Source organism: Mirounga angustirostris, unplaced genomic scaffold, assembly GCF_029215605.1.
Source record: "Mirounga angustirostris isolate CCGP_5_RB_7025 unplaced genomic scaffold, mMirAng1.0.hap1 SCAF_8, whole genome shotgun sequence".
Classification (NCBI taxonomy): Eukaryota; Metazoa; Chordata; class Mammalia; order Carnivora; family Phocidae; genus Mirounga; species Mirounga angustirostris.
The window spans coordinates 35,939,441-35,951,553 of record NW_026991716.1 but is presented as its reverse complement, the minus strand read 5'-3'; the positions used below and the strand labels follow the sequence as shown (position 1 = coordinate 35,951,553).

Genomic DNA, 12,113 nt, shown 5'->3' with positions numbered 1-12,113 from the left:
ACACCCTTAAATAACACAGAGCAGACACCAGCACATTCAATCACACTTAAAACAGCTACATGTAAAGAATGTTTTCTGAGGTTTAAGAAAATTTTAGCTAAGAGGACAGCAACTACTACTTCATGCAGGAAATATTTATGAGAAGTTACAAAATTGTAGGCATGGACTCTGACAGCATATTACTGCATTTTAATTACAGACTCCAGAAATACAATTTAATTTGATGTAAATTTCACATTCCTTTGAAATGGGCCCACTCTTCCATTATTTGCTAATGGCCACATTTTGCTGTGATTTCAGTGTATCCATGTAGATGCTGAAGACAGCTGTTGGGGATAGTCTCTGTGTTATTCATTTATATCAATCACCAATTTGACTTTTGTGACAGTACTGTAGAATTTATTGTTGTGTGAATATAACAGTGAAATGAAACCCATGTTTAAGTTCTGCAAATAACTTCCAGTCACTTTCAAGACACCTCAACTTAGGTTCTAAATTTGAGTTGCGGTTTTGCAGGCACAGTTATTTGCCGATCCACTTCAGCATGCAAAATCACACACTGGCCAGATCTGGGTATAGTAATTGCGGCAACGGGTAATGGGGTCACATTTTCAGCCCATTTAACTCACTGGCTACATCATCACCAAAATAATGCCAGTATTTTGACATCAGTGTATTTTGCTACTTGGTATAAATCAACAATGGTGTATATCAAGAACTCCTATTTACAGAAAGAAATTTCTGGTTAAAATAGCATCCAAGTGTGTTACTCTATCTGAATACGTGAGCATCCATATGGAAATTGTTTCATTAAATCCCATTTTGCAGAGGTGGAGAGCTGCACCCATTTACTTATGTGAGCACTCATTTGGAATATTTTTAGATGATTTTTTATTTTTAGGTATCAGAATTTGCTTCTGATCATTTTAAATACATAGAATATTACAGATACAATTGAAGTCCTCTTGTTGGCCTTTTGCTTCGTATCCCTCAGAAAGGCAACTCTTATCATTAATTTGCTGTGTCCTTCCAAACCATATTTTTGTACTTTAATGACCTAAGTTATAGAGCCATGAACAAATTTTTTAGGTAACATTGCTTTTTTGATTACCTAAGTTCTATCACAGGTATCATTTTGATTATCTAAGTTTATATCATTCTTTACTATGCTTTTTTTCTTCAGCATTTCAGAAATCCCATCTGTCAGTCTATCCAAAAGATGCTTCGTTTTAACTTCTCTATAGTTTGAATTACCCAGTTTATTCATCTTTTCCACCACAGATGTTCATTTAGGTGATACATCTTGCACCAATTTTTTACTATCCCCAAACAGTGTTGCAGTAAATATTCACATGTGTGTATATTATCCACAATTTTTCTCTCTCCTGGTGTTCCCTGTTTCAGATTTCTCTCCAGGAAATACCTTGTAGTCTGAGACTGGGTTGTAGGTTATATGCATCTGCATCCTCATCACATATTGTCAAATTGCTCTCAAAAATGGATTCTTTTTTAAAAATTTTTTTATTGTTATGTTAATCACCATACATTACATTAATTTTAGATGTAGTGTTCCATGATTCATTGTTTGTGCATAACACCCAGTGCTCCATGCAGAATGTGCCCTCTTTAATACCCATCACCAGGCTAACCCATCCTCCCACCCCCCTCCCCTCTAGAACCCTCAGTTTGTTTTTCAGAGTCCATCATCTCATGGTTCGTCTCCCCCTCCAATTTCCCCCGCTTCATTCTTCCCCTCCTGCTATCTTCTTTTTTTGTTTTCTTAACATATATTGCATTATTTGTTTCAGAGGTACAGATCTGAGATTCAACAGTCTTGCACAATTCACAGCACTTACCAGAGCACATACCCTCCCCAGTGTCTATCACCCAGTCACCCCATCCCTCCCACCCCACCCCCAACTCCAGCAACCCTCAGTTTGTTTCCTGAGATTAAGAATTCCTCATATCAGTGAGGTCATATGATACATGTCTTTCTCTGATTGACTTATTTCACTCAGCATAATACCCTCCAGTTCCATGCACGTTGTTGCAAATGGCAAGATCTCATTCCTTTTGATGGCTGCATAATATTCCATTGTATATATATATCACCTCTTCTTTATCCATTCATCTGTCGATGAACATCTTGGCTCTTTCCACAGTTTCGCTATTGTGGACATTGCTACTATAAACATCGGGGTGCACGTATCCCTTTGGATCCCTACATTTGTATCTTTGGGGTAAATATCCAGTAGTGCAATTGCTGGATCGTGTGGTAGCTCTATCAAAAATGGATTCTTGGGGGCAGAGCAAGATGGTGGAGGAGTAGGAGACCTGGATTTCATCTCCTCTCAGGAATTCAGCTGGATAGGGATCAAACCATTCTGAATACCTACAAACTCAACAGGAGATTGAAGAAAAGAATAGCAACAACTCTCTGAACAGAAAAGCGACCACTTTCTGGAAGCAGGGACCCAACAAGCGGCAGATCCGGGGAGACTCACCTTCCTCCCCCGGGAGGAGCCGCACGGGAGTGCACCGCAGGGATCTGCTGGGTTTGGAGACTCCACCCGGGGTCGGGTGCCAGAGATAGAAACGCGCGGTCACAGGCCGGGTGAGCACGGACTGCAGCAGGAGACCGGGGAGACAGGAATGACTGACGGCTTTTCTCTGGGGGCTCGCTGAGAAGCGGGGCCCCGCTGAGAAGCGGGGCCCCGAGTTCTCGGCTCCTCCGGGGCAGAGATTGGGAGGCCACCATTTTCACTCTCCGCCTCCAAAGCAGTACGGAAAGCTTGCAGGGAACAAATCCCCGGAGAGCAAACCCGAGCAGATTACTTAGCCGGGAGGGTGCAAGGGCGGGGCAATTCCGCCTCCGGCAGAGACATTTGGAAACCACGGCAACAGGCCCCTACCCAGAAGATCAGCGAGAAGAGCCAGCCAAGACCAAGTTTACCGATCAATGAGAACAGCAGAACTCCAGCGCTAGGGGACTACTGCACATACAATTCATGGCTTTTTTACCATGATTCTTTAGTCTTTCAAAGTTAATTTTTTTTTAACTGTCTTTTTTTCTTTTTTTTTTCTTTTTGAATTTTTCTTTTTCCCTTTTTCAACCAACATCTTATCAATCCCTTTTTTTAAAAAAAAAATGTTTATTTTTCATTTTTAGAGTCATATTCTATCCCTTCATAGTAGTTACCCATATTTTTGGCTTATATATATAAGTTGTTCTCTCTTTAAAATTTTGAGATAGTTTCTTCTAACAGACTAAAATATACCCTAAATCTCTAGTATATGGTGTTTTCTATTCCCCTGCCTAATCACATCCTCTCCCTTTTTTTTTCTTTTTTCTTTTTTTAAATCCTCTTCTTTCTTTTTTCAAACAACTTCTTATCAATTCCTTTTATAAAATTTTTTATAATTTCCATCTTTACAGTCATATTCCATCCCTTCATCATATCAACCCTTATTTTTGTACATATATAAGTTTTTCTTTCTTTAAAATTTTGGGAGGCACTTTCTTCTAAAAGACCAAAATACACCCCAAATCTAGTGTGTGGCACTGAGCTATATACCAGCCTGATCATATTTGATCACATTGTTTTTTGTTGTTGTTGTTTTGTTTTGTTTGTTTTTGTTTTTGTTTTTATCTTTATCTTTTTCTTTTTCTTTTTTTTCTTTCTTTTTTTCCCTTTCTTTTCCACTGCTTCAGGTCTTTTCTGATTTGTTTAGAGTATATTTTCTGGGGACGTTGTTACTCTGCTAGCATTTTGTTCTCTCATTAATCTATTTTCCTCTGCACAAAATGACAAGACGGAAAAAATCACCTCAACAAAAAGAACAAGAGGTAGTACCGACTGCCAGGGACCTACTCAATACGGACATTAGTACGATGTCAGATCTAGAGTTCAGAATCATCACTTTAAAGATACTAGCTGGGCTTGAAAAAAGCATGGAAGTTATTAGAGAAACCCTTTCTGGAGAAGTAAAAGAACTAAAATCCAACCAAGTCGAAATCAAAAAGGCTATTAATGAGGTGCAATCAAAAATGGGGGCACTAACTGCTAGAATAAATGAGGCAGAAGAGAGAATCAGTAATATAGAAGACCAAATGATGGAAAATAAAGAAGCTGAGAAAAAGAGAGATAAACAACTACTGGATCACGAAGGCAGAATTCAAGAGATAAGCGATACCATAAGACGAAACAACATTAGAATAATTGGGATCCCAGAAGAAGAAGAAAGAGAGAGAGGGGCAGAAGGTATAATGGAGCAAATTATAGCAGAGAACTTCCCTAATTTGGGGAAGGAAACAGGCATGAAAATCCAGGAAGCACAGAGAACCCCTCTCAAAATCAATAAAAATAGGTCAACACCCCGACATCTAATAGTAAAACTTAGGAGTCTCATAGACAAAGAGAAAATCCTGAAAGCAGCTCGGGAGAAGAGATATGTAACCTACAAGGGTAGAAACATTAGATTGGCAACAGACCTATCCACAGAGACCTGGCAGGCCAGAAAGGAGTGGCAGGATATATTCAGAGCACTAAATGAGAAAAATATGCAGCCAAGAATACTCTATCCAGCTAGGCTGTCATTGAAAATTGAAGGAGAGATAAAAAGCTTCCAGGACAAACAAAAACTAAAGGAATTTGCAAACACAAAACCAGCCCTACAGGAAATCTTGAAAGGGGTCCTCTAAGCAAAGAGAGAGCCTAAAAGCAACATAGACCAGAAAGGAACACAGACAATATACGGTAACAGTCACCTTACAGGCAATACAATGGCACTAAATTCCTATCTTTCAGTAGTTACCCTGCATGTAAATGGGCTAAATGCCCCAATCAAAAGACACAGGCTATCAGACTGGATTAAAAAACAAGACCCATCGATATGCTGTCTGCAAGAGACTCATTTTAGAACCAAAGACACCCCCAGATTGAAAGTGAGGGGGTGGAAAACCATTTACCATGCTCATGGACACCAAAAGAATGCTGGGGTGGCCATCCTTATATCAGACAAATTAGATTTTAAACCAAAGACTGTAATAAGAGATGAGGAAGGACATTATATCCTACTTAAAGGATCTATCCAACAAGAAGATCTAACAATTGTAAATATCTATGCCCCTAACATGGGAGCAGCCAATTATATGAGGCAATTAATAGCAAAAGCAAAGAAACACATCAACAACAATACAATAATAGTGGGGGACTTTAACATCCCCCTCACTGAAATGGACAGATCGTCTCAGAAAAAGATCAACAAGGAAATAAAGACTTTAAATGACACACTGGACCAAATGGATTTCACAGACATATTCAGAACATTCCACCCCAAAGCAACGGAATACACCTTCTTCTCTAGTGTCCATGGAACATTCTCCAGAATAGATCACATCCTAGGTCAAAAATCAGGTCTCAAACGGTACCAAAAGATTGGGATCATTCCTTACCTATTTTCAAACCACAATGCTTTGAAACTAGAACTCAATCACAAGAGGAAAGTCGGAAAGAACTCAAATACATGGAGGCTAAAGAGCATCCTACTGAAGAATGAATGGGTCAACCAGGAAATTAAAGAAGAATTAAAAAAATACATGGAAACCAATGAAAATGAAAACACAACTATTCAAAATCTTTGGGATGCAACAAAGGCAGTCCTAAGAGGAAAGTATATAGCAATACAAGCCTTTCTCAAGAAACAAGAAAGGTCTCAAGTACACAACCTAACCCTACACCTGAAGGAGCTGGAGAAAGAACAGCAAATAAAGCCTAAACCCAGCAGGAGAAGAGAAATCATAAAGATCAGAGCAGAAATCAATGAAATAGAAACTAAAAGAACAGTAGAACAGATCAACGAAACTAGGAGCTGGTTCTTTGAAAGAATTAACAAGATTGATAAACCCCTGGCCAGACTTATCAAAAAGAGAAGAGAAAGGACCCAAATCAACAAAATCATGACTGAAAGAGGAGAGATCACAACCAACACCAAAGAAATACAAACAATTATAAGAACATATTATGAGCAACTCTATGCCAGCAAATTAGATAACCTGGAAGAAATGGAGGCATTCCTAGAGATGTATCAACTACCAAAACTGAACCAGGAAGAAATAGAAAACCTGAACAGACCTATAACCACTAGGGAAATTGAAGCAGTCATCAAAAATCTCCCAACAAACAAAAGCCCAGGGCCAGATGGCTTCCCAGGGGAATTCTACCAAACATTTCAAGAAGAATTAATACCTATTCTTCTGAAACTGTTCCAAAAAATAGAAATGGAAGGAAAACTTCCAAACTCATTTTATGAGGCCAGCATTACCTTGATCCCCAAGCCAGACAAAGACCCCATCAAAAAGGAGAATTACAGACCAATATCCCTGATGAACATGGATGCAAAAATTCTCACCAAAATACTAGCCAATAGGATCCAACAGTACATTAAAAGGATTATTCACCATGACCAAGTGGGATTTATCCCTGGGCTGCAAGGTTGGTTCAACATCCGCAAATCAATCAATGTGATACAATACATTAACAAAAGAAAGAACAAGAATCATATGATCCTCTCAATACATGCAGAAAAAGCATTTGACAAAGTACAGCATCCTTTCTTGATCAAAACTCTTCAGAGTATAGGGATCAAGGGTACATACCTCAATATCATAAAAGCCATCTATGAAAAACCTACAGCGAATATCATTCTCAATGGGGAAAAACTGAGAGCTTTCCCCCTAAGGTCAGGAACGCGGCAGGGATGTTCACTATCACCACTGCTATTCAACATAGTATTGGAAGTCCTAGCTACAGCAATCAGACAACAAAAAGAAATCAAAGGCATCTAAATCGGCAAAGAAGAAGTCAAACTCTCACTCTTTGCAGATGATATGATACTTTATGTGGATAACCCAAGACACTCCACCCCAAAACTGCTAGAACTCATACAGGAATTCAGTAAAGTGGCAGGATATAAAATCAATGCACAGAAGTCAGTGGCATTCCTATACACCAACAAGAAGACAGAAGAAAGAGAAATTAAGGAGTCGATCCCATTTACAATTGCACCCAAAACCATAAGATACCTAGGAATAAATCTAACCAAAGAGACAAAGGATCTGTACTCAGAAAACTATAAAATACTCATGAAACAAATTGAGGAAGACACAAAGAAATGGAAAAACGTTCCATGCTCATGGATTGGAAGAACAAATATTGTGAAGATGTCAATGCTGCCTAGAGCAATCTACACATTCAATGCAATCCCCATCAAAATACCATCCACTTTTTTCAAAGAAATGGAACAAATAATCCTAAAATTTGTATGGAACCAGAAAAGACCCCAAATAGCCAGAGGAATGTTGAAAAAGAAAAGCAAAGCCAATGGCATCACAATTCCGGACTTCCAGCTCTATTACAAAGCTGTCATCATCAAGACAGTATGGTACTCCACAAAAACAGACACATAGATCAATGGAACAGAATAGAGAGCCCAGAAATGGACCCTCAACTCTATGGTCAACTCATCTTTGACAAAGCAGGAAAGAATGTCCAATGGAACAAAGACAGTCTCTTCAACAAATGGTGTTGGGAAAATTGGATAGCCACATGCAGAAGAATGAAACTGGACCATTTCCTTACACCACACACAAAAATAGACTCCAAATGGTTGAAAGACCTCAATGTGAGACAGGAGTCCATCAAAATCCTAAAGGAGAACACAGGCAGCAACCTCTTTGACCTCAGGTGCAGCAACTTCTTCCTAGAAACATCGCCAAAGGCAAGGGAAGCCAGGGCAAAAATGATCTATTGGGACTTCATCAAGATAAAAAGCTTTTGCAAAGCAAAGGAAACAGTCAACAAAACCAAAAGACAACCAACAGAATGGGAGAAGATTTTTGCAAATGACATATCAGATAAAGGGCTAGTATCCAAAATCTATAAAGAACTTCTCAAACTCAACACCCAAATTACAAAGAATCCAATCAAGTAATGGGCAGAAGACATGAACAGACATTTTTCCAAAGAAGACATCCAAATGGCCAACAGACATGAAAAAGTGCTCAATATCGCTCGGCATCAGGGAAATCCAAATCAAAACCTCAATGAGATACCACCTCACACCAGTCAGAATGGCTAAAATTAACAAGTCAGGAAAGGACAGATGTTGGCGGGGATGCGGAGAAAGGGGAACCCTCCTACACTGTTGGTGGGAATGCAAGCTGGTGCAGCCACTCTGGAAAACAGTATGGAGGTTTCTCAAAAAGTTGAAAATAGAGCTACCATATGACCCAGCAATTGCACTACTGCGTATTTACCCCAAAGATACAAAAGTAGGGATCCAAAGGGTACGTGCACCCTGATGTTTATAGCAGCAATGTCCACAATTTCCAAACTGTGGAAAGAGGCAAGATGTCCATCGACAGATGAATGGATAAAGAAGAGGTGGTATATATATACAATGGAATATTATGCAGCCATCAAAAGGAATGAGATCTTGCCATTTGCAACGACATGGATGGAACTGGAGGGGATTATGTTGAGTGAAATAAGTCAAACAGAGAAAGACGTATCATATGATCTCACTGATATGAGGAAATCTTAATTGTAGGAAACAAACTGAGGGTTGCTGGAGTGGGGGGTTGGGTGGGAGGGATGGGGTGACTGGGTAATAGACACTGGGGAGGGTATGTGCTCTGGTAAGCGCTGTGAATTGTGCAAGACTGTTGAATCTCAGATCTGTACCCCTGAAACAAATAATGCAATATATGTTAAGAAAAAAAAAAAGAAGAAGAAGGTAGTGGGAGGGGAAGAATGAAGCAGGGGAAATCGGAGGGGTAGACGAATCATGATAGACGATGGACTCTGAAAAACAAACAGGGTTCTAGAGGGGGGGGGGGTGGGAGGATGGGTTAGCCTGGTGGTGGGTATTGAGGAGGGCACATTCTGCATGGAGCACTGGGTGTTATGCACAAACAATGAATCATGGAACACTTCATCTAAAACTAATGATGTAATGTATGGGGATTAACATAAGAATAAAAAAAATATATATATATATATAAATGGAAAATCAATAGTAAAATTTTCTAGCCTCTGTGGATAAAAAAAAAAAAAAATGGATTCTTAATGTTTATTCTCACCAGCAGTATATAAAAGTTCCCATTTCTTTGTATCTTTACAAACCTTAACTCATTAGACTTTGGTTTTTTTTTAATTTTGTCAGTCTGACAGATGTGAATGAAATAGTTTATCATTATGGCTCAAATTACTTGTCCTGATTATTTGTGAGTTTGAGCACTTTTTTTCAAATACTTATTGACCATGTTCAGGTTTCCTCTTTATGGGTTGCCTGTTCATATCCTTTGCTCATCTTTTTCTGAGTTGTCTTTTTCTTATTGACATGTGGGAGTTCCTTATTTCAAATATTAATCTTTTGTCAGCTGTATGGATTGCAAATATCATCTCCCGGTCTTCTAAATTTGTGGCAGATTTTATCACTCAGAAGTTCTTCAATTTTGGATAATTTGGTCAAATACTTTCAATCAATTCATTTTTGTGTTTAATGTCTTATCATAAAAGATCCATTACTAGGGACGCCTGGGTGGCTCAGTCGGTTAAGTGGCTGACTTGTGATTTTGGCTCAGGTCATGATCTCATGGGTTATGAGATTGAGTCCCGTGTCAGGCTCCACAGTCAGTGGGGAGTCTGCTTGAGATCTCTTCCTCTGCCTCTCTCCCCACTCGCTCGCTCACTTTCTCTCTCTCTCAAATAAATCTCAAATAAATCTTTATTAAAAAAAAAAGATCCATTACTACCTTGGGTTGACTATGATATCCTTCTGTATTTTCTTATATTAGTGTTAAAATTGTGTTATTTTATGCATAAGTCTTTAATACATTCTGGAATTTATTTGTGTCTGGTGTGAGAAAGCAACCTAAATTTATTTTGTTTAAGATGGAGAGCCGGTTATTGTAGCACTATTTGTTAATTAGTCCATCCTTTCTCCACGGCAGTGTGATGTCTCCTCTATCTTATACAGAGTGCTGAAATGAGCCCAACATGTTTCACTGTTTATCTGTTCCTGCAGCAACACCACACTGTTTTAATTACCGTGGCATTATGATATACCCTGATGTATAGCAGGACAAGTTCCCCTCTCTTGTTCTTCTTTCACAGAATTATTTTTGTTATTTTTTAATATTTGCTCTTCCATCTGTGTTTTAGAATCAATTTGTTTGTTCTGTTCCACAAACCTAATGTGTGGTATTTTTATTTCAATTGCATGGAATATATAGGTTAATACAGAGAAATTAATATAGAAATGAATTTTTAGTTTTCCCATCCCTGACATGGTATATTAATATCTGGACACCTTTTACTCAGGTTTCCTTTTTGTATCTTTTAATATAATTTTCCCTACAAATCACGCATTTTTATAAGATTAGTCGTCTGTTATCTCATTGTCTTTGTGGCCATTAGAAGTATTGTATTTCCTGATTAATTATTGCTGGGTTATTAGAACTTTCTTGATCTGGCATGTTGATCTTGGATCCAGCAACCTTGCTAAACTTCTTAGTTTTTAACAGTTTATAGATGCTCCTGCATTTTCTATATGGACCACCATATTTTCTGTACATAATGATGTTTTAATCTCTTCTTTTCCTGTCACTATGACTTGTATTTCTTTTTCTTATTTATTACATTGGCTGGGACCCCTGTTCACTGTTGGGTAGTAGCAGTGATACTGGGCATCCTCATCTGTGGGTTGTGTTTATTAGTGTATATATATATACACTATATATGTATATATATAAGTGTATAATGAATTCCCCCACTGCATCCATTTTCACCTTTTTTCCCATGACATTCCCATTAAGCATTTGCAGTATGGCTAGCCAAGGTTAAGGTAGGGAGTGTGGCCATGTAATGAAATTAAGTTATATTAGTAAGAGGACCCACGCTTTACTTCATTTGAACTCTTTCCTCACTTTCTGAATTAACCCATCCATATCTGTTGTCAGTCATTCAAGAGACAGTATATTAAAAATAACTCACTTTGAGAGATCTCAGCTACAAGCTTTTTGTTGAATTTGACAGCATTAGCTTCATTGGAAATGTCATACCATTACAAACATAAATCTAAACTTTTTGATAGTCTGCCAAAATTCTCATTGTTCACATTAATTTTGTTTTGCACTTTCATTTTACAGACTCCAATGAACCAGGCTTCAACTCGTTCCCACTGCATTTTCACTATTCATTTATCAAGCAAGGAACCAGGATCTGCAACTGTCCGGCATGCTAAACTTCATTTGGTTGACCTGGCTGGTTCAGAGCGAGTTGCGAAGACTGGAGTAGGGGGCCAACTTCTAACAGAGGCCAAGTATATCAACTTGTCCCTACATTACTTAGAACAGGTAAAAATGGGCACAACGGGGTGTAACTGTATCCACCATTTGCTGATAGACTTTGCATCAGGCACTCTGCTAGCATTGTTGTTTTGTTGTTTTCTTCCTTTATTTTGGTAAAATATACATAACATAAACTTCATCATTTTAATCATTTTTAAGTGTACAATTCTGTGTCATTTAGTTCACAGTGTTGTGTAACCATCACTGCCATCTATTTCCAGAACTTTTTCGTGACCCCAAACAGAAGCTCTGTACTCATTAAACAATAATTTTCCATTTCCTTATGCTCCCAGTACCTGGTGACCTCTATTCTACTTTCTGTCTCTATGAACTTGCCTGTTCTAGATACTCAAATACTTGGAATCATACAATATTTGTCCTTTTCAGTCTGGTGTATGTCACTTAGCATAATGTCTTCAAAGTCCATCCATGTTGTAGCATGTATTTGAATTTCATTCCTCTGTAAAGCTGAGTAATGTTTTATTATATGCATGTGCCATGCCCTGTTTATCCATTCATCCATCAATGGATGCTTGGGTTCTTACTCCTTTTGGCTATTGTGAATAATGCTGCTGTGAACAGTGGTGTAGCTACTAGCATTTTGTATATACCATTGCATTTAAACCTTCCAACAGCCCTATACTGTTGGTATTAATTATTCCCATCTTAAAGATTTTAAAGCTCAGGTCTTCCTGAGGCC

The 12,113-nt window shown here is 38.4% G+C and overlaps 1 protein-coding gene across 2 annotated transcripts in view; it reads left to right on the top strand.

The window, feature by feature from the left end:
- Positions 1–12,113, top strand: part of KIF6 (kinesin family member 6) — a 442,506-nt gene that overhangs the window by 135,893 nt on the left and 294,500 nt on the right. For both annotated transcript variants that reach the window (XM_064597574.1, XM_064597573.1), the window contains exon 7: positions 11,213–11,419. In XM_064597574.1, the coding sequence (XP_064453644.1) occupies positions 11,213–11,419 (207 nt within the window). The remainder of the gene's footprint in view (positions 1–11,212; positions 11,420–12,113) is intronic.